We start from the raw sequence: 21,828 nt of genomic DNA, 5'->3' as shown, positions 1-21,828 counted from the left end.
TGCGAAAAGCCCTAACCTAAGGCACAGCCGGCCCGTTCCAGAACAAAAGAACTGAGCAATACCAGAGAAGAGCTAGCCGGCTGTGGACTGGCCCATCCTCTGCCGGAGGCAGGAGGCGGGCGCCCGGGACAAACGCAGCCCCAGAGATGGCATCCCCTACCAAACTGCAAACAGGCTTCCAGTTTCTAACCAAAGACTTCCTGAGATTCTGGATGGCTGACATCCGCTGGGAGGGTCGCAGCCAGAGATCAGCTCCCCAGAAGAGACACAAGGCGCACCGGACCAGTGCACCCGGAAACTGAGGCTGGGACGGGGAGGGGAGAAGTCGTGCTGCACCTGAAGAGAGTGCGCTCGTCAAGCTCCTGGCTTCCTGAGCTGCTCAGGTGGAGAAGGCACAAAACTTAGGCCCAACCGAGTCTGCACCTTTGTGGAGTACCCGAAAACCTGAACCTGAGCGGCTTAGGCCTGGGAAGTGCACGCAACTCAGGGCCCGCTCCCTGGAGAGCAGCCTGGAGCCTGAGCAGTGTAGACGGGGAAAGCACACACCCGTGAGCGGGGCAAACCCAGTGTGGCCAGAACACTGCGAGTGCTCCCCACACAGGCCAGTGACATTTGTCTGCAGCGCCCCTCCCTCCCCGCAGCACGACTGAACAAGCGAACCTAAACAAGAGACCACCTCCGCCCGCTTGTGTCAGGGCGGAAATTAGACACTGAAGAGACCTGCAAACAGAAGCCAAATAAACAAAGGGAACTGCTTCAGAAGTGACCGCTGCAACAGATTAAAATCCCTGTAGGTAACACCGACTACACCGGAAGGGGCCTATAGATATCGAGAAGTGTAAGCTGGAACAAGGAGCTATCTGAAACTGAACCAAACCCACACTGCCCGCAACAGCTCCAGAGAAATTCCTAGATATATTTTTACTATTATTTTTTTTAATTTAAAAAAAAATTTTTTTTCTTTTTTTTTAAAGTCCTCTATTACTCCTATATTACTCCTTAATTTTCATTTTTATAACCCACTATAACCTTGCAGAAAAAAAAAGGACCCTATTTTTAAAGCAAACTTCATACGTATTTCTTAAATTTTTTGTGTTTCTGTTTTTGTTTTTAATATTGTATTTTTAAGGACCTACCATCTACTCTAGATTTTTAACCTTTGTTTTCCAGTATTTGATATCAATTTTGGACATTTAAGAATCCAATCTTCAGTACCCATTTTTACTCAGGAGTGTGATTACTGGTTTGATTACTCTCTCCCCCTTTTGACTCTCCTTTTTCTCCCCCAGATCACCTCTATTTCCTCCCTCCCCCTTCTCTTCTCAATCCAATTCTGTGAATCTCTGTGGGTGTTCTGGGCTGCGGAGAACACTTAGGGAACAGAGTACTGCGTAGATCTGTCTCTCTCCTCTTGAGTCCCCCTTTTTCTCCTCCTGCTCATCTCTATCTCCTTCCTCCCTCTCCTCTTCTTCATGTAACTCTGTGAACCTCTCTGGGTGTCCCTCACTGTGGAGAATCTTTTCACCATTAACCAGGAAGTTTTATTATCAGTGTTGTATGGATGGAGAAGTTTTGAGGCTAATGGAAGAATAAGACTGAAATCCAGAGGCAGGAGGCTTAAGCCCCAAACCTGAGAACACCAGAGAACTCCTAACTACAGGGAACATTAATTAATAAGACATAATCCAAAAGCCTCCATACCTACACTGAAACCAACCACCACCTAAGAGTCAATAAGTTCCAGAGCAAGACATACCACGCAAATTCTCCAGCAATGCAGGAACATAGCCCTGAGCGTCAATATACAGGCTGCCCAAAGTCACACCAAACCCATAGACCCATCTCAAAACTCACTACTGGACACTCCATTGCACTCCAGAGAGAAGAAATCCAGTTCCACACACCAGAACACCGACGCAAGCTTCCCTAACCAGGAAACCTTGACAAGCCAATTGTCCAACCCCACCCACTGGGAGAAACCTCCACAATAAAAAGGAACCACAGACCACCAGAATACAGAAAGGCCACTCCAAACACAGCAATCTAAACAAGATGAAAAGGCAGAGAAATACTCAGCAGGTAAAGGAATGTGAAAAATGCCCACAAAGCCAAACAAAAGAAGAGGAGATAGGGAATCTACCTGAAAAAGAATTTAGAATAATGATAATAATGATCCAAAATCTTAAAAACAAAACGGAGTTACAGATAAATAGCCTGGAGACAAGGATTGAGAAGATGCAAGAAATGTTTAACAAGGACCTAGAAGAAATAAAAAAGAGTCAATTAAAAATGAATAATGCAATAAATGAGATCAAAAACACTCTGGAGGGAACCAACAGTAGAATAACAGAGGCAGAAGATAGGATAAGTGAGGTAGAAGACAAAATGGTGGAAATAAATGAAGGAGAGAGGAAAAAAGAAAAAAGAATCAAAAGAAATGAGGAAAGGCCATGAGAAAATACTCGAGGAGATAATAGCTGAAAACTTCCCCAAAATGGGAAAGGAAATAGTCACACAAGTCCAAGAAACCCAGAGAGTCCCAAACAGGATAAACCCAAGGCGAAACACCCCAAGACACGTATTAATCAAATTAACAAAGATCAAACACAAAGAACAAACATTAAAAGCAGCAAGGGAGAAACAACGAATAACACACAAAGGGGATTCCCATAAGGATAACAGCTGATCTATCAATAGAAACCCTTCAGGCCAGAAGGGAATGGCAGGCCATACTTAAAGTAATGAAAGAGAATAACCTACAACCCAGATTACTGTACCCAGCAAGGATCTCATTCACATATGAAGGAGATATCAAAAGCTTTACAGACAAGCAAAAGCTGAGAGAATTCAGCACCACCAAACCAGCTCTTCAACAAATGCTAAAGGATCTTCTCTAGACAGGAAACACAGAAAGGCTGTATAAACTCGAACCCCAAACAAAGCAAATGGCAACGGGACCATTCTTAACAATAATTACCTTAAATGTAAATGGGTTGAATGCCCCAACCAAAGGACAAAGGCTGGCTAAATGGATACAAAAACAAGACCCCTATATATGCTATCTACAAGAGACCCGCCTCAAAACAAGGGACACATACAGACTGAAAGTGAAGGGCTGGGAAAAAAATACTTCATGCAAACGGAGAACAAAAGAAAGCAGGAGTAGCAATACTCATACCAGATAAAATAGACTTTGAAATAAAGGCTGTGAAAAGAGACAAAGAAGGACACTACATAATGATCAAAGGATCAGTCCAAGAAGAAGATATAACAATTATAAATATATGCACCCAACATAGGAGCACTGCAATATGTAAGGCAAATACTATAACAATAACAATAGGGGAAACTAACAATAACACAATAATAGTGGGAGACTTTAATACCCCACTCACACATATGGATAGATCAATTAAACAGAAAATTAACAAGGAAACACAAACTTTAAATGATGCAATGGACCAGCTAGACCTAATTGATAGGACATTTCACCCCAAAACAATCAATTTCACCTTTTTCTCAAGTGCACACAGAACCTTCTCCAGAATAGATCACATCCTGGGCCATAAATCTAGTCTTGGTAAATTCAAAAAAACTGAAATCATTCCAGTCATCTTTTCTGAACCACAATGCAGTAAGATTAGATCTCAATTACAGGAAAAAAACTATTAAAAATTCAAACATATGGAGGCTAAACAACACGCTTCTGAATAACCAATAAATCATAGAAGAAATAAAAAAAGAAATCAAAATATGCATAGAAATGAATGAAAATGAAAACACAACAACCCAAAACCTATGGGACACTGTAAAAGCAGTGCGAAGGGGAAGGTTCATAGCATTACAGGCTTACCTCAAGAAACAAGAATGAAGTCAAATAAATAACCTAACTCTACACCTAAAGCAATCAGAGAAGGAAGAAATGAAGAACCCCAGGGTTAGTAAAAGGAAATAAATATTAAAAATTAGGGCAGAAATAAATGCAAAGCAAACAAAAGAGACCATAGCAAAAATCAAAAAAGCTAGAAGCTGGTTTCTTGAAAAGATAAATAAAATGGACAAACCATTAGCCAGACTCATCAAGAAACAAAGGGAGAAAAACCAAATCAACAAAATTAGAAATGTGAAAATGGAGAGATCACAACAGACAACACTGAAATACAAAGGATCATAAGAGACTACTACCAGCAGCTCTATGCCAATAAAATGGACAACTTGGAAGAAATGGACAAGTTCTTAGAAAAGTATAACTTTCCAAAACTGAACCAGAAAGAAATAGAAGATCTTAACAGACCCATCACAAGCAAGGAAATCGAAACTGTAATCAGAAATCTTCCAGGAAACAAAAGCCCAGGACCAGATGGCTTCACAGCTGAATTCTACCAAAAATCTAGAGAAGAGTTAACACCTATCTTACTCAAACTCTTCCAGAAAATTGCAGAAGGTAAACTTCCAAACTCATTCTATGAGGCCACCATCACCCATATACCAAAACCAGACAAATATGCCACAAAAAAAGAAAACTACAGGCCAATATCAAAGACGAACATAGATGCAGAAATCCTTAACAAAATTCTAGTATAAAGAATCCAACAACATATTAAAAAGATCATACATCATGACCAATACATGTGGGCTTTATCCCAGGAATGCAAGGATTCTTTAATATCCACAAATCAATCAATGTAATACACCACATTAACAAATTGAAAGAAAAAAAACATGATTATCTCAATAGATGCAGAAAAAGCCTTTGACAAAATTCAACATCCATTTATGATAAAAACTCTCCAGAAAGCAGGAAAAGAAGGAACATACCTCAACATAATAAAAGCTATATATATGACAAACCCACAGCAAACATTATCCTCAATGGTGAAAAATTGAAAGCATTTCCCCTAAAGTCAGGAACAAGACAAGGGTGCCCTCTCTCACCACTACTATTCAAAATAGTTTTGGAAGTTTTGGCCACAGATCAGAGCAGAAAAAGAAATAAAAGGAATCCAGACAGGAAAAGAAGAAGTAAAACTCTGTTTGCAGATGACATGATCCTCTACATAAAAACCCTAAAGACTCTACCAGAAAATTACTAGAGCTAATCAATGAATATAGTAAAGTTGCAGGATATAAAATTAACACACAGAAATCCCTTGCATTCCTATACACTGAGAAAACAGAAAGAGAAATTAAGGAAACAATACCATTCACCATTGCAACAAAAAGAATAAAATACTTAGGAATAAATCTACTTAAAGAAACAAAAGACCTACATATAGAAAACTATAAAACACTGATGAAAGAAATCAAAGAGGACACAAGTATATGGATAAATATACTGTGTTCATGGATTGGAAGAATCAATATTATCAAAATGACTATATTACCCAAGGCAATCTATAGATTCAGTGCAATCCCTATTAAGCTACCAATGGTATTTTTCACAGAACTAGAACAAATAATTTCACATTTGTATGGAAATACAAAAAACCTCGAATAGCCAAAGTAACCTTGAGAACAAAGAATGGAACTGGAGGAATCAACCTGCCTGACTTCAGACTCTACTACAAAGCCACAGTCATCAAGACAGTATGGTACTGGCACAAAGACAGAAATATAGATCAATGGAACAAAAATAGAAAGCCCAGAGATAAATCCACGAACCTATGGACACCTTATCTTTGACAAAGGAGGCAAGAATATACAATGGAAAAAAGACAACCTCTTTAGGAAGTGGTGCTGGGAAAACTGGTCAACCACTTGTAAAAAAGAATGAAACTAGAACACTTTCTAACACCATACACAAAAATAAACTCAAAATGGATTAAAGATCTAAATGTAAGACCAGAAACTATAAAACTCTTAGAGGAAAACATAGGCAAAACACTCTCTGACATAAATCACAGCAGGATCCTCTATGATCCACCTCCCAGAACAGTGGAAACAAAAGCAAAAATAAACAAATGGGACCTTATTAAACTTAAAAGCTTTTGCACAACAAAGGAAACTATAAGCAAGGTGAAAAGACAATCCTCAGATTGGGAGAAAATAATAGCAAATGAAGCAACAGACAAAGGATTAATCTCAAAAATATACAAGCAACTCCTGCAGCTCAATTCCAGAAAAATAAATGACCCAATCAAAAAATGGGCCAAAGATCTAAACAGACATTTCTCCAAAGAAGACATACATATGGCTAACAAACACATGAAAAGATGCTCAACATCTCTCATTATCATAGAAATGCAAATCAAAACCATAATGAGGTACCATTACACGCCAGTCAGAATGGCTGCTATCCAAAAGTCTACAAGCAATAAATGCTGGAGAGGGTGTGGAGAAAAGGGAACCCTCTTACACTGCTGGTGGGAATGCAAACTAGTACAGGTGCTATGGAGAACAGTGTGGAGATTCCTTAAAAAGCTGGAAATAGATCTGCCATATGACCCAGCAATCCCACTCCTGGGCATACACACTGAGGAAACCAGAACTGAAAGAGACATGTGCACCCCAATGTTCATCGCAGCACTGTTTATAATAGCCAGGACATGGAAGCAACCTAGATGCCCATCAGCAGATGAATGGATAAGGAAGCTGTGGTACATACACACCATGGAATATTACTCAGCCATTAAAAAGAATACATTTGAATCAGTTCTAATGAGATGGATGAAACTGGAGCCCATTATACAGAGTGAAGTAAGCCAGAAAGATAAACACCAATACAGTATACTAACACATATATATGGAATTTAGAAAGATGGTAATGATAACCCTATATGCAAGACAGAAAAAGAGACACAGATGTTTAGAACAGACTTTTGGACTTTATGGAAGAAGGCGAGGGTGGGATGATCTGAGAGAACAGCATTGAAACATGTATAGCATCAAGGGTGAAACAGATCACCAGTCCAGGTTGGATGCATGAGACAAATGCTCAGGGCTGGTGCACTGGGAAGACCCAGAGGGAAGGGATGGGGAGGGAGGTGGGAGGGGGGATCAGGATGGGGAATACATGTAAATCCATGGCTGATTCATGTCAATGTATGGCAAAAACCACTACAATATTGTGAAGTAATTAGCCTCCAACTAATAAAAAATAAAGAAAAAAAAAAAAACGGGAAGAAAACATTAAAAAAAAACAAGCAGTCAAAAAACGGAATTCACCATTTTTGATATCACACACAGTGTGCTTTCACTCGAGGCCATGGTGTAGTAAGCGTCAGCAACACATTTCTTAAACAAGCAGAGAAACCAGTCAATATAAGACACAACTCTTTTCAAGCACTGGTTAACAGCACTGCAGGACTATAATTCATGAGAGAAGGGAAACAAACAAGATAAGCTCTATGGCGACCTAGTGTGTTGGCTAAAGGCAATTTTGGAGTCATTAGAAACAGTAATCTGAATAATTCCTGGAGCTGATACAGGCTAGCAATGGTTCATATTCCCACTGGCCTGAGATGAAATGGTTCATAACACACACGCCATCAGAGAGGACCTTTACAGGGTTATCAGTGGTGGGAATAAATAAGCCATGTTAAAACAGCTATTTTAAGTACAGTCCATATCAAAAGGCGGATTGTCACTAGCTTTATTCAAGAAATGAAGTGATTTCCTTAGTCCTCTAGTTACACAGGCTTGGAAATCATGTGTTACAGCTTTTCTATTTTAAAAATATTCAGCTATTCCCAAACTAAGAATACAGGAACTTGACCAAAACTGATCTTCATTCAGCAAACATGAACATCTATTTCTTTTCACTGTTTTCCTAAAAATTTTACTTCAGGTCTGTGAGGTTCTGTACGTTTATTACTTATACAACAAAGTTTATGTATATTTTCAACAGTGAAAAGTATGCACAGTGTTCAACTATGGTCCTTGAACTCTAAGAACAAGATGTTTAAGTGGATAGTTATGTGACTGTGCAGTATTTTACATTAATCTTTCCATGATGCAATTTAGTTGTATGTTTCACTTTTATCATGTGATTTAATAAGCCCCTGAATAATAAAAAAAATGATGTATAAGCTTCAAAGAATAGAATGCACAGTTTATTTGATTTTTCACACTTTCTAGAATCAAAAGGATCTCAGAGTAATCAAAATGGTGAACTTCCAGAAAGGTCTATTTCCTGTAATGGTACTGTTCCTGATGATCCAGCAATACTGTCATAATAATTTACTTACCTTTTTCTTAACTAAATAGTGTTACTACTTATTGCAGAAATGGCCTTAATTATACAATTTTACCTCCTAAAAAATCAAAACCACCAAACCAAATCTGCCCCATTTCCCCACTCCCCAGAAAATCTTAACAAATACAAACATAAATAATTTAATTGCTATTTGAGCTTCATCTGGGGAAATAGTAATATTTTCTTGACAGGACAGTCATTTCTGAGTTATCTCCATTTGTACACTTAAATTAAAAAATTATGCAGGACTATGTGACTGAAATGGCTAAGAAGCTTACATCAGCCCAATATTTTGGTTACTTCTTACCTCTTTCTGTAGGATTTCCTCTCGAACTTGAGAAACGACAAGAGACTCTTGTTTACTCTGCAGCTCGGTGACTTGGTTTTGAAAATGTTTTAAAAGTACCTAGGAAATTATGTTAGCAGTGCTGAGTTAGTCAAGTTTTTCCATGAACATTTGAAAAATATAGGAAAGTGAACTAATGACCTTTGTATGTATTAAAAAAAATTAAAAGGATCCTATTTTAAAATTGCCTGAATCTAATAATAATGTTTTTACATATAAGAAAATTTACAATAATTTCATATCTCATATTTTGCCCATGCTCAAACTTCCACAACTGATGGATTTCTTTTTAATTAAGATGCTGTTAAATTATTATGGGTGGGAGAGGTGGTCATGAGGGAATTATTTCTTGAAGATCCCCCCTCTACCCAACTTGGTTTTTAAAATTAAAACCTACAAAAAAGATGAAGAGCACATGGAACATTCATATACTCTTCCACTTGAATTACTCACTGCTAATGTTTTGCCATATTTGCTTTCTTTTCTTTTTTCTTAGATACGTCATTTGAGAGTAAGTCGAAAGTTCTCTTTTAATCATTTTTTTTTCAATTTGTAAAAGCCACAGAAGACAGGCCACACAGCTGACACTGGTAAATGTTACAGCTGACATATATGCTATCCAAGGACGACACACGTGAGGAAATGCAGATGAGCTGTCAATACGCCCCGCCATGATTCTCAGATGAATGTGCTTCGTATTGACTAGAAGTGTGTACATGTCTCTGTTCACTACTTTATCCCCCGTGCCTGAATGGCTAGGAAACATTCTTTATTTAATGAAAAACAGGAAAGAAGAGTGACTTGTCAGTTTGGACTTGGGGTGAAGGGAGATGGTTCAACACAGGTTCAAGTGCTAAGGTCCTAATCATATTCAATTTATCCCTGAACCACCTATTACAACCTACTTAGGAGAAGGACTATTTGAGAAATATAGGGACAAAATTGCAAAAACACTTATTAAGATGTATAACAGTAAAGCTGAATAGTTAAACACATGTATGGTAAGGGTGTCAACTCCTATTTAAAAAAAAAAAAAAGCAACGATAATTTCTCATTTCTATCACCAAACTTAAGCAGTGAAGTTAAGTACTTCCAGATACTTTGGCAACCATCTTGGGGAAGAAAAATCACATCACAGTCGAAGTTTATTAAAGTCACCTACCTCCTGAGTTGCTATTTTACGATTTAGTGCAGCTACTTTGGAAGAAGAATTTTCAACTGCATTTTGGCAAAGGAGTTTCTCTACTTCCCTCTGATGAGATGCTTTGAGAGATGTGATGTGTGCTGCAGTTTCTTCCTTGAACCTTTAGAGCAAAGTAAAGAAAACCACACACAAAAGTGGTTCTTCAACCTGTAATTCAGTTAGCTTATAAACAGTATAAGAAGCCAGGAGCTTAAAGAAGCAGACGGAGAGAAGGCACCAGCATCTACTGCGCTGTGCTCGGTGCTTTAGACATTACTGCCTAGGCATTCTTACAGCCACTCCATGAGCTTGCTCTTATTTACTCAATTTTATAAAGGCAAACTTGAGTGTAGGAAAGAGTGATATATCTGGGATCCTAGGTCAGTAAACTGTAGAGCTGGGGTTTGAGCCCAGCAGAGCCAGACACCACCAGCAGCCTGGGGCACTTTGAGAGAAACAAAGGCTGTAAATGTTGTCTGGATTTAAGGTAAAGAGCTTGTTATTTTACCTTTTAAGATAAACTCATATTTACTGCCCCAATTCTTTAGATCCTCAAATGCTCTGTCTCTAGGCAACACTCACCAGCTTTCAGCCCATGCATAACTTCAGGGCTAGCTTCAGGTTTTGAGAATAAAATGATCTTTACGGTAATTCTCAGGACGTAAGGTAGTCTGAACCTAATTGGACCATTAAATGTGAGGGACTGCTCATTTGTCTCTGTGACAAAATTTATGCATTCAGCAGTTGTTCAGTAAATGGTAAAGTTATGACTAAAAAGCGGGACATTTCTTACAGATAACCATTTCCTCTCTTGTTGGAAAAATTATTTAAAAATGACACAATTTTATTGAAAGCAGACATTTAGCAATCACTGTTGATAATATGGCAATTCCCAAACTATAAACAAACATATCAGTTGCTTATCTGACTATATGAATACTTCTTCACTGAAACAGTGTTATTAGGGTCCTAGGACAAGCATAAAAGCCTAAAGTACCCATGATATAACTGAACCATAGTAAAAAAAACAGCCAAAAGAAGAAAGGTTAGTTTTCACATCTCCGGTTCAGAGCTGTCTCAGAAACAGACTAACAACTAAAAAATTGTGTCTAGGAAAATTTACAGGAAAATCTGAATTTTAAATTATTTTTGGAGACGTCAAAAAGGTCCAGATAGTCAAAGCTATGGTTTTTCCAGTAGTCATGTATAGATGTGAGAGTTGGACCATAAAGAAGGCTGAGCGCCAAAGAACTGATGCTTTCAAACTGTGGTGCTAGAGAAGACTCTTGAGAGTCTCTTGGACAGCAAGGAAATCAAACCAGTCAATCCTAAAGGAAATCAACCCTGAATATTCATTGGAAGGATTGATGCTGAAGCTCCAATACTTTGGCCACCTGATGCGAAGAGCTGACTCATTGGAAAAGACCCTGATGCTGGGAAAGACTGAGGGCAGGAGGAGAAGGGGACGACAGAGGATGAGATGGTTGGATGGCATCATCGACTCAATGGACATGAGTTGAGCAAACTCCAGGAGATGGTGAAGGACAGGGAAGCCTGGCCTGCTGCAGTCCATGGGGTCACAAAGAGTCAGACATGACTGAGCGACTGAACAACACATTCTTTTCAACCGGCTTCATTACCACTATCATATTCAGGACAAAGAATCAAGGTTTCAATTTGGAAGTGATATAACTGCCGTGATGGCTCAATCAGACGTGGCTGCCTATCAATCAATAAGCATTTGTTAGGTGCTGCTTCTACTTCTCCCTGCACTCTGCCAGGTCCTATCTCTTCCTTCATTCAGGCAATCACTACTCATTCTGATGCTTCCAACTCTGGGCTCCTTAATTTAGTCAAGTGTGTGTGTGTGTTTATTTGTGTCCAACTCTTTGTAACCCCACGGATTACAGCTGGCCAGGCTCCTCTGTCTGTGGGATTTCCCAGGCAAGAACACTGGAATCAGTTTCTGTTCCCTTCTCCAGGGCATATCCCAACCCAGGGATCGAACCTGTATCTCCTAGAGTGGCAGGTGAATTCTCTACTATTGAGCCATCTGGGAAGCCCTAGTCAAGTGTACTGAAATTCTAATCTCTGAAGGTCATAATATTATATATTCTCAATATGTTATATAACTTCACAATTAATATGTTGCTTCACAAACATTAAATTACACATGTTTTATACACTCTAAACCTTATGTTGAACTTCATATTCAGACCTATTATTGCCTACAGTTGCAAAAGTATAATCTGACATCAGTTCTCAAGAAGCTGTAAGGTGGTGTATGACAGTGCTTTCTTGGTACATAAGTTATACAGGAGTTGGAGGTGGGAGCAGGAAATTTCTAAGCAGCTCTGGGTAATATTTTTCCTAGAAAATGAAACATGAATGAGCAAAAGGCAGGGAAGAAACTTGGCAAGTAACACAACTCTGATAGAGCAGGATTAGAATAGTGATGGGACTTGAGATGCTAGGGACAGAAATTTAGTCCTGATGTTTGAGCAAAGTTGGGAGTCACTGGAGGACAGTGACTCAGACACAGGAATACTAAAGAATATTAATGATTTTTAAGCAAGATGATCAGGGGAGAAAGAAACGAAATCAGGGAGATCAGGGTGGGCCAACTGCCTAGTAAACCAAGCGGGCCACACTAGTAAATGGAGGAAGAAAGCAAAATAAGTACTTATAAGGAAGCACCCCACAGACTGTCAATCCAAGGAATAAAGGTGGTAAAGCTGGGCCTGGAAATTGAAAAAGTATGGTCACAGACAGAGACAGGGATGCTGGAAGAGGGGATTATTTTGCATGTTAAATAGAGGAAAAAAAAATTGAAATACTACTGATTCCAAGAGGAACAATCCAACAAATTTTCAGATGTAACATCTGAACCCAGGGAATAAAATAAGTCTTGAAAAGTAAAATCTAGGAGTCAGGTTCATAGAAGCCATAAAGAATGGGTGAGTTTAGCAAAGAAGAAGGATCAGAGAATAGACAGTCAAAAGCCAAAAACTTTGTAACAAAGTCAGATTTTTGAGGCAGAAGAATGAACAGGAATCAGGAGTCACTTAAAAGCAGTAGAGGAGCTTTAGTGAGAGCTGGCAGGTCATGGAGACGAAGGGAGGAAAGCCTTTCAGGAAAGGCAGTGCAGGCGACACTGTCTCCAGTGTCCATGCAGAAAAAGCGACAGGACCGTCCTTCTCCAGAGACCAGGGCCAGCAGTGTGAGCACGGACCATGCCGAGAGGAAGTCGGGGAAACACAAGGAGAGGCGGCCTGTGGGAAACCTGGTCCGAAAGGCAGAAAGAGGCCCAGAGCTTGGTCTGATTGGGTGAGAAAGATGTACGCCTCTGAGAAGGCTCAGAGGAGGTCTTGGAGAGTCTGAGAAAGAAAGATGCAGAAGTTCTTCAAGGCATGGACAGATGTGATCACAAGATTAATTCGAAGAGTTTGGAAAAGAGCACCGTTTCCTCTTAGGATATCAACTGATTTTAACAAGAGCTGTTTTCTGACAGCCATCTGCCTACCACAACCATAAATCTGTAGAGATGGGTCAGCTTACTAACACCATTTGGATATCTGCAGAGACACAAGACTGGGCAGGAAGGATGGGGTTCACAAGAAGATCCCAGTTCACCAGATTCTCGGCTTGCAACAGGTAGGAGATCCAACCCTCAAACAGATCTACACTTAGCCATGTTATACAGGTTCTTAAAATCTGGTTTGTGTATTTGGTTCAGGGGGCTTCCCTGGTGGCTCAGATGGTAAAGAATCTGCCTGCAATGCGGGAGAACCAGGTTTGATCCATGGGGTTGGGGAAGATCTCCTGGAGAAGGAAATGCCACATTACACAGGTTCTTAAATTTTGGTTTGTGAATTTAGTTCAGGGTCAAACTAATTACCCAGGGGAAATACATCTTAAAATTTTTTAATTTTCTATGTCTCTACACACTGACAAATTAACTTATCTTTACCTTTTCATGGTGTTTTCAAATTGATTCACTGTAGCTTCAGATTTCATCTTCAGCTCATTCCCCTCCATAGTTAATCTTGCCACTTCATTTTTCAATCTGCAGTTTTCTTGTAAAACCTCTGAAACGTGGGAATCAGTAAAAGTATGTGGTTGGTAAAGCTTGCCCTCCAGAGTTCCGGAGGAGTCAGCATTTCCTTTGCCAGGGTGCAGACCATCTTTCTTCACCCTTTTGGCTGTCATCTCCTCTCGAGCCCTAGGGTGCTGGTTAGAGAGCATCTTTCTCCTCTCCTTCTGAAGCCGCTCCACAGTTTTGGAAAGGTCCTGTATCTCTCTCCCCTTTGCAGCCAGCTCCTCATTGAGCCTGACCAGTTTAGCTTTAGAGTGAGCCTGTTCCACCTGGAACTCTATGGACTGGAAATCTTTATCATCCTTCTCAGTCTTCTTGAGTTCCAATTCAGCATTCTGATGTTTAAGGACATCTATTTCAGCTTCAAGGTTTTTTACGGTGATTTGATGGGCTTCCTTAACATCATCCAGTTCCTTCTCCAGGGCTTTAGCCCTTGAGGAGTTGTCCTGTTGGTTCTGGGCTGCCTCCTTCAATTTGCAAGCAAGTAACTGCTCCTGTTCCTCCAGTCTCTGCTCATACTGAATCTGCAGAAAAGAATCCATGCAACAACAGACCACTGCTAAGTGCTTCATTAGTTACCGAAGCCCTGAACTCTCCCGGGCCCTGCCTTTTCCTTCATTCAGGGGCCCACCATATATTCTGATGCCTCCAAGGCCATGCTCCATGAGTCAGTCAAGTGTGTTGAAGTCCTAATCTTTGATAGGCATTCCATTCCATATTCTCAATTTATGTTATATAATTTCATAATGCTGTATGTTGTTTCACAACATTAAATTACACGTTTTTGTATACTAAAACTTATTTTAAGTCTCACCATTACTGTGTACCCCTCTCTATGCAAACTGACAAACTATTCTCCCTGAGGATAAATAGAGAAAGCAGTTGGGGATACTGACGTCTATAAGAAATAGCACATTTTCAACGGCTTAACATCAATTTAGAAATTTCATTGAAGTCAGACTGGAATTTGCACACTGGAGCTAAATTAACAAACATAACCTAACAGTCCAGGCCAAGGAGGGAGGAGGGTTTCGCTCATTCATTCAATGAGCATTTATTGAGTTACAACTGCCAGTACTGCATCAGACCCTACAGATAAATCCAGTTCCTGGGTTCCAACAGTTCACAGCCTGGTGAGAAGAGTGACATGGCAAGTTTCAATGTCCTGCGGTTAACGGCCTATGAACACACGGCAGAGGGGATGAGGCACCCAAGTGTGTCTGGAGGCCTTGAGGGAAGGGGAGACGATGGCAGCGAGAGAGCACATTCAAGTTCAGCCTTGAGAGGTGTGTATAAATTTGGGGATAAATGGAAACAGGGCTATTTCAGAAGAAGGAAGAGCACATGCAAAGGCAAATGAACACTTGATGTGCACTGGGAATCAGAAATGAAGAAGTGGCCAAAATACGAGCAGGGGCAAAAGTGGGATGAGAGAGGGACTAGAAAAAGGAAAAAGTTGGGAAAATTTAGACAGATCAAAACGGAGGGGTTGGAATTCATTCCTCTATTTGGTCTCTGCACTGCTCCCTACTGCCCCATCCCAAGACATCCTCTTCTGTCTCATTCTAAGACGCTCTAACTCCCATGGCGCACCTCAGAGCCCCACCTCCATGGCTAACCTGGCACTTACCTTCATTTTCTGAAACTGCTGTTCCATGGTACGAAGGCTTTTCTTTGCTTCTTCATCTCTGCCCTCCAGATCAGCTTCTAGTTTTTTTATCCTTTTTTCCATAAATTCCACTGTATTTCTATCTGCTATATCACCAGCTGCTGATGCAGCCAGTATTAAAGCTGGCAAAGAATTGGGGTATCGTCTCTTTAGAATTCCTTCCATTTCCTTAACCTAGTGAAATATTGTAGTAGGCATTTAAAGTCACAGCTATATTAAAATTAAGCAGTTTAATGTACACATTTAGATTATATTAGCCATGTTTAGATTTCAAAGAGATGTTTATATCACATCTCAAGACTAAATCAAACGTACAGTAGCACAAATTTCAAATTTTCTAATCTAGATTATCTGATTAAAAAACACTAGGAGTATAAGTCTAATTTAACTGATTAGTTTACAGAAACCCTCTTATATTTATTTGAAATAGATCTTGTGACTTCCTATTACACTCATCTAAATCTCTGCCTCACTGGTAAAACAGCAAGAAAACAATACTGATTTCATGGTGTTCATGCAATTAAGTGAGGATAAGATGACATTTATCTCAGTGAAGTGATTAGCAGAGTGGCCAGCATGTGATGAAGGCCTGATTATGGTTTTATCATGATCTGGTCTCAAAAACCACCTTTCCTAAGGCAAAATGGATTGCTCAAAATCCTGTTTCTAGACTATTAGTCCTAGTAGGTACCTAGAGGTAACACCATTTGCAAAGTTAACAGCAAGTATTTCCATTCCTGAAGACTGCTTCCACATTCATAAATGTACACAGATATGTACATTGATATGGACATAAATGTATACAGATGTCAAGTGGAATATATCCAGATACAAATACTGGTAATTTCATCTGCAAAATTTTCAGTTTTGCTTCCTCTGGTATTAAAAATCTAGATCAGATGTAAGCATATAAAGGTATATATATATATATATATATATATATATATATATATATATACATACACACATACATTCCATGTATATTAAAAAGAGACCATATTTGGCAGAAAATAACAACATTCTATAAAGCAATTATCCTTCAACTAAAAAATAAATTAAAAAAGAAACTAGTTTTTAAAAATGGATTTAACATGTCTATAATATATTCATTTAAATTTTAAGTCGTGTTTGCAATCTGATTTTGATATTTTAAAATGTATACTACATTTTTGGTGGAAAACTAATTTTTATCTTCTCTAATCTGGTTTTTTAATATTTTTATTTGGTCACTGTTATCAGTGTGGCTCTATCATACAATTTTTTTTTTAAAAATCTCACTGGAAATTAAACTACTGAATATATCATTAAATAAGAGCATGAATGAATGAACATAACCTGAAATTTTCACTATTAACATGCATACAATTAGCCCCACTTTTCCTTATGTACTTACTATTTAGAAAAAAGGATGTTTTATTCTATAATTTCAGAATACAGCTCAAAATGATTCTGAATATATTGATATACCTTGATTATAAAATATATATTAAGACTTACAATCACTAGGATAGAAACGTCTGCTCATGGAAAGAGAATAGGATTTGAAATGCACATGTAGCAAACTATACAAAATATTAATGAGTAATATTTTAGAAAGCTCTAATCCAATAAACCAATAAATTTTTAATGAAAGTGCTAGTAAAAGAGGGAGGTTACTTTTATAACATATTTCTGGTCAATATGGGTCACCATTTCAAACCTTAAGTTTGTTTTAAGCATGTTTTATTTTTTTACTCTTATACGTTTGGTTCCACAGTATTCTCTTAAAATTAAGTCGTCTAGTGCTGAAGTGGTTCCTTTGGTCTTTTGTTGCAATTCTGGATGGCTTCTTCTACATGGGCTAATCTAAGTCTTAAGCACTGGGGGGAAAAAAAGTCAAACAATCCTAGACTATAGTTATTTCAGAATATTTCTAGCTCTTCAAACCACCTCTTTCCTCTTCCTTCTGTGGCCACTGAACCAAACTACCAAATCATACCTTTTAATCTAACAGGTCCTGTAAAACTAACGAAGTTAATTTTTTGCCCAGTTTTCCTTCTTCTTCTAAAATGGGGATAATATTCAGCCCAGTGATGACCTCACAGTTTCAGGTCTGTGATGGAATAATAGCTGTACATCTAAGTGTCACAACTGTAGAATCATGTGCCCTTATGAACAGGGCTGGAAATTCTATTTTAATATTTAGTTATGAATACAAACACTATATTACAGAAGGTTGTAAAAACATAAGGAAAAAGTTTATTAGTATTTCTGCTTACAAAATAACTACTTCAATGAAAAAGAAAAAACTTGATCCTAATAAGTGTCACTATGCAGTTTTTGAAAAGTCTCCCAGCACACTGACCGTGACATGAGTATTTCTAAGTCTAAAGAGTGGCAGAGGAGCCTGGTGGGCTACGGTCCACAGGGTTGCAACGAGCTGGACACAACTGTGTGCACACACACAGTGTGAGCAAGGGCTCAAAATGAGGCCCGCTCTCTGGGAGGTGGGATGTTCGGTTTCCAGAGCATCCCACAAGATTTCCCAAGTGCTACTAACACACTCCCACCTGGAGGGTCTCCTACCCTACCTCCTCTCTCACCTATCCTTCAGGAGAAAGATCCTAGCTCTACACCCAGAGTGTCAAAGTTCTGTTTCTTTCTTCCTGGATGTCAAATAGAGTTGGGATGCAAACAACCTTCCATCAGTAGGTCTACCACCTAATGAGACACGTGGCTCTAAAAATTTCTTTATTCATAGAATCACAGATTATATAAAATGATTTTGTTTCCTGCTTTTATTGTTACTTTGAACACTGTATTCAAAGTTGAAAGCAGAAGCAGTTCTATATTAAAATGAATGAGTAACACCAAAAGCTTGCCAGTTGACTACATCATATAGGAACTTCTAAAATAAAAAACAAAAATGCACTGTATATAAAATATCTTAAAGAAAATTTACCCTGAACACATACCTGTCGCTCTAGATCCTGAATTTTTTTGGTATCAGCTGCTTTTTCTTTTAAACGTATCTTCTGCTGGATGGATGGATTTCCAGATTCAGCTTTCAGCTTCTCAACCTACCAATAAGGAAAGACGATGTTAAGAAACATACACTTGAAACACAGCAGACCTCAAGAGGAAAGCATGATGGGAGTTCATTTTAGAGCACTGTGCTGGAGACACAGAGCAAATAAGACAAGCCAGACCCCTGCTTTCATGGGGTTTATATCCTAATGGAAGGAGAGCTCTGATGAGCTGATGAAGTAAATAAGTAACTTCTGAGCATGACAAGTACTACAAAGAAAATAAAGTGAAAGAATGAGAAACAGTCAGAGGGGAGCAGGACTGGTAGCTACATTAGATAAAGAGGTCAGGAAGATCCTTCTGGGGAGGAGAAATCAGAGCTGAAACAAACGAAGAGACATGGGAAGGACGCAGGCCAGACCACTTCAGGCCAAAGTGACCAGTGGCCTGGGCTCAGCATGCTCAGGAACCAGAGGGAGGCCTGCTGTGCTTGGAGGAGCGTGACTGGGGAAGGGCATTACAGACGGGGCTGGAGAGGCAGGGCGCGTTCAGACCACGTGGGAACCTCACAGGCTGTGGTAAGGAGCTTGGATTTATAACCATGCCTTGATAATGGGAGGGGGTGGGCCAGGCACTGGTTCCCAAACTCCACAGATACTAACATCCAAGGATGCTCAAGCCCCTTGTATGAAATGGTGTAGAATTTGCATGTAACTCCTGTATACTTTAAATCATCTCTACACTGGGCTTCCCTGGTGGCTCAGATAGTAAAGAATCCGCCCACAATGCAGGAGATTGGGTTCGATCCCTGGGTCGGGAAGGTCCCTTGAAGGAAATGGCAAACTCCAGTATTTTTGCCTGGAGAATTCCATGGACAGAGGAGCCTGGCGGGCTACAGTCCATGGGGTCACAAAGAGTCAGACACGACTGAGCAACTTTCACTTTTTTCCTATATACTTTAAATCATCTCTAGATTATTTATAATACCTAAAACAACGTAAATGCTGTGAAAATAGTTGCCACTGCATAGCAAATTCTGCTTTTTGACATTCTGTTTTTTCTGATTATTTTTAATCCATGATTGGTTTTGATTGGTTTAATCTGCTGGATAGGGAACTTGTGGATACAGAGAGCTGCCTGTATTCTCAGTTTAATCTAAAATAGACTACACAAATAAACACAAACCAAAGTCAACCCGACCACTGTAATTAACAGAATTTCAAGTATACTGACTCAATGACACAGGCCTATGAAGGAGTGTTGAGGATAACAGGGTTCATCTATAGAACACATTCTGAACTGATCTGTTACCTCAAGTTTCAGCTTCTCAATTTCTTCATTTGCTTCTTTAAGCCGAACTGCATCTTTATCTAGAAGTTCCTGATTTTCGGCATACCACTGTAATCTTTTTTGCAGACGACTGATTTCTTGTTTATGGGTTTCTTCTATAATTTTTATTTCATATAATTTTTCACCTATAAGATCAAGTAATTCAATAACTCGATAATAATTTTTCAAAATGTGGAAATAAACTAAATTAAAACATTTTGAATGAAAACCAATGCCTCTCTAATGAAAGTGCTATTAAGAGGCAAAAAACTTGTTTTTTTGTAAGGTTGTGTCCACTTTAGTGTATTAGTGAAGCAGGATGAAGACTGTGCTCATAGTCCACATCATCAAACTTGCAGCAAAAATGGCATCTAGAAATTCTTGATTAATAGATTTTCCAATGACTTTCATTATAAAAGTAAAGTCATTTCTATGAAAACAAATGTCAGATTCTGGGCCTCTCCGTTTCTTTACCTATGAATCTCTCTGTCAGGACCCAGCTCAAATGCCACTCTTCTCTGAAATCCTCATTAGCATCCTCATGTTTATTTCTAATTTTTTTAATATTAAACTTTTCTGCTTCCTTATTTTACTCTCCTTTGTTTTCCCTGGTGAGATATGCCGTATCCATCTTTGTGTTTTCTACAACATAGTACAATGTTACTTGTTCATTTGGCAAATACTTGTCGGATTGCAAGGAGATCCAACCAGTCCATCCTAAAGGAGATCAGTCCTGGGTGTTCATTGGAAGGACTGATGCTGAAGCTGAAACTCCAATACTTTGGCCACCTCATGCGAAGAGACTGACTCATTGGAAAAGACCCTGATGCTGGGAGGGATTGGGGGCAGGAGGAGAAGGGGACGACAGAGGATGAGATGGCTGGATGGCATCACCGACTCGATGGGCATGAGTTTGAGTAAACTCTGGGAGCTGGTGATAGACAGGGAGGCCTGGCGTGCTGTGATTCATGGGGTCGCAAAGAGTAGGACATGACTGAGCGACTGAACTGAACTGAGAGCATGTTTCAGACTCAGAGATAAAAAGAGGGACTATACCCTGAAAAGTCACAGTCTACCTGAGATGACTATAAATAACTAAGTATGTGATGCCACAAATTCAAAATAATCCATGACTTTCTTTGATCTTGTAATCAGTGATGTGTTTGCACATACCTATTAATAGCTAATATTTTAAAAGCTTCTAAAATTATAATACACTTCAAGGAATAGCATTTTGATTATACTATCCAACTGCTATTACTTAACTCAAGATGAGAACAGTTAGGAGTATAAAGGTAAACCATTTCAGCTCAGACTTTTACCTGTAGCATAAGCAATCTGGTCCTTGGCTTGGTCTCTCTCTTTCTTCACTTTTTCCAAGTCTACTTCAAGAGCTTGTTTGTCCTGCTTCAGTCTTTTGATGTCTTCCAACAAACTGCTTTTTTCTTTCTTGATAGTCAGAAAAATACAAAGGCAAATTATTTCCAACCACAATCAATTGTAGAATAGTGTCTCTTTCAACCAATTCATCATCAGTTCAGGTCAGTTCAGTTGCTCAGTCGTATCCGACTGTTTGCAACCCCATGAATCGCAGCACACCAGGCCTCCCTGTCCATCACCAACTCCCGGAATCCACTCAAACTTATGTCGGTGATGCCATCCAGCCATCTCATCCTCTGTCGTCCCCTTCTCCTCCTGTCCCCAATTCATCATAAAGACTGCTAATTATTTTTCTTAAATTTCAGCTTGATTTTATCACCATTCCCCTTCCAGTGATACAAGCTCCTCAGAGCCTCCGAGAATCAGTTCTCATCACTTAATACAGCTTCCAGGCCCCTTCCAATCTCTTTTCTTACTGCTCCTGGGTTTCTCCACCCTCCTAACCAGGTTGCCTCTTCCACCCTCAGCACCTACAATCTGTTCTCCCAGGAGCCAGAGGAACTGTTTTCAGTTAATATCATTCCTTGGTCTGAAACTCTCTGTGGCCCCCACCTCTTTGAGGGGA

At 39.3% G+C, this 21,828-nt stretch overlaps 1 protein-coding gene across 3 annotated transcripts in view; it reads right to left on the bottom strand.

The window, feature by feature from the left end:
- Window positions 1-21,828, bottom strand: part of CEP162 (centrosomal protein 162) — a 103,056-nt gene that overhangs the window by 15,967 nt on the left and 65,261 nt on the right. For 2 of the 3 annotated variants that reach the window (XM_020885723.2, XM_020885724.2), the window contains exons 19-25: window positions 21,146-21,272; window positions 19,806-19,969; window positions 18,443-18,547; window positions 15,450-15,662; window positions 13,694-14,343; window positions 9,703-9,844; window positions 8,502-8,600 (exon numbers count right to left, since the gene is read on the bottom strand). In XM_020885723.2, the coding sequence (XP_020741382.2) occupies window positions 8,502-8,600; window positions 9,703-9,844; window positions 13,694-14,343; window positions 15,450-15,662; window positions 18,443-18,547; window positions 19,806-19,969; window positions 21,146-21,272 (1,500 nt within the window). Of the gene's footprint in view, window positions 1-8,501; window positions 8,601-9,702; window positions 9,845-11,346; window positions 12,465-13,693; window positions 14,344-15,449; window positions 15,663-18,442; window positions 18,548-19,805; window positions 19,970-21,145; window positions 21,273-21,828 lie in introns of those variants that run through there. The other variant, XM_070464463.1, reaches the window with a different exon arrangement.

The sequence above is a fragment of the Odocoileus virginianus genome, unplaced genomic scaffold, assembly GCF_023699985.2.
Source record: "Odocoileus virginianus isolate 20LAN1187 ecotype Illinois unplaced genomic scaffold, Ovbor_1.2 Unplaced_Contig_24, whole genome shotgun sequence".
In the NCBI taxonomy this organism is placed as follows: domain Eukaryota; kingdom Metazoa; phylum Chordata; class Mammalia; order Artiodactyla; family Cervidae; genus Odocoileus; species Odocoileus virginianus.
This window is presented reverse-complemented; position numbering and strand designations above follow the sequence as displayed.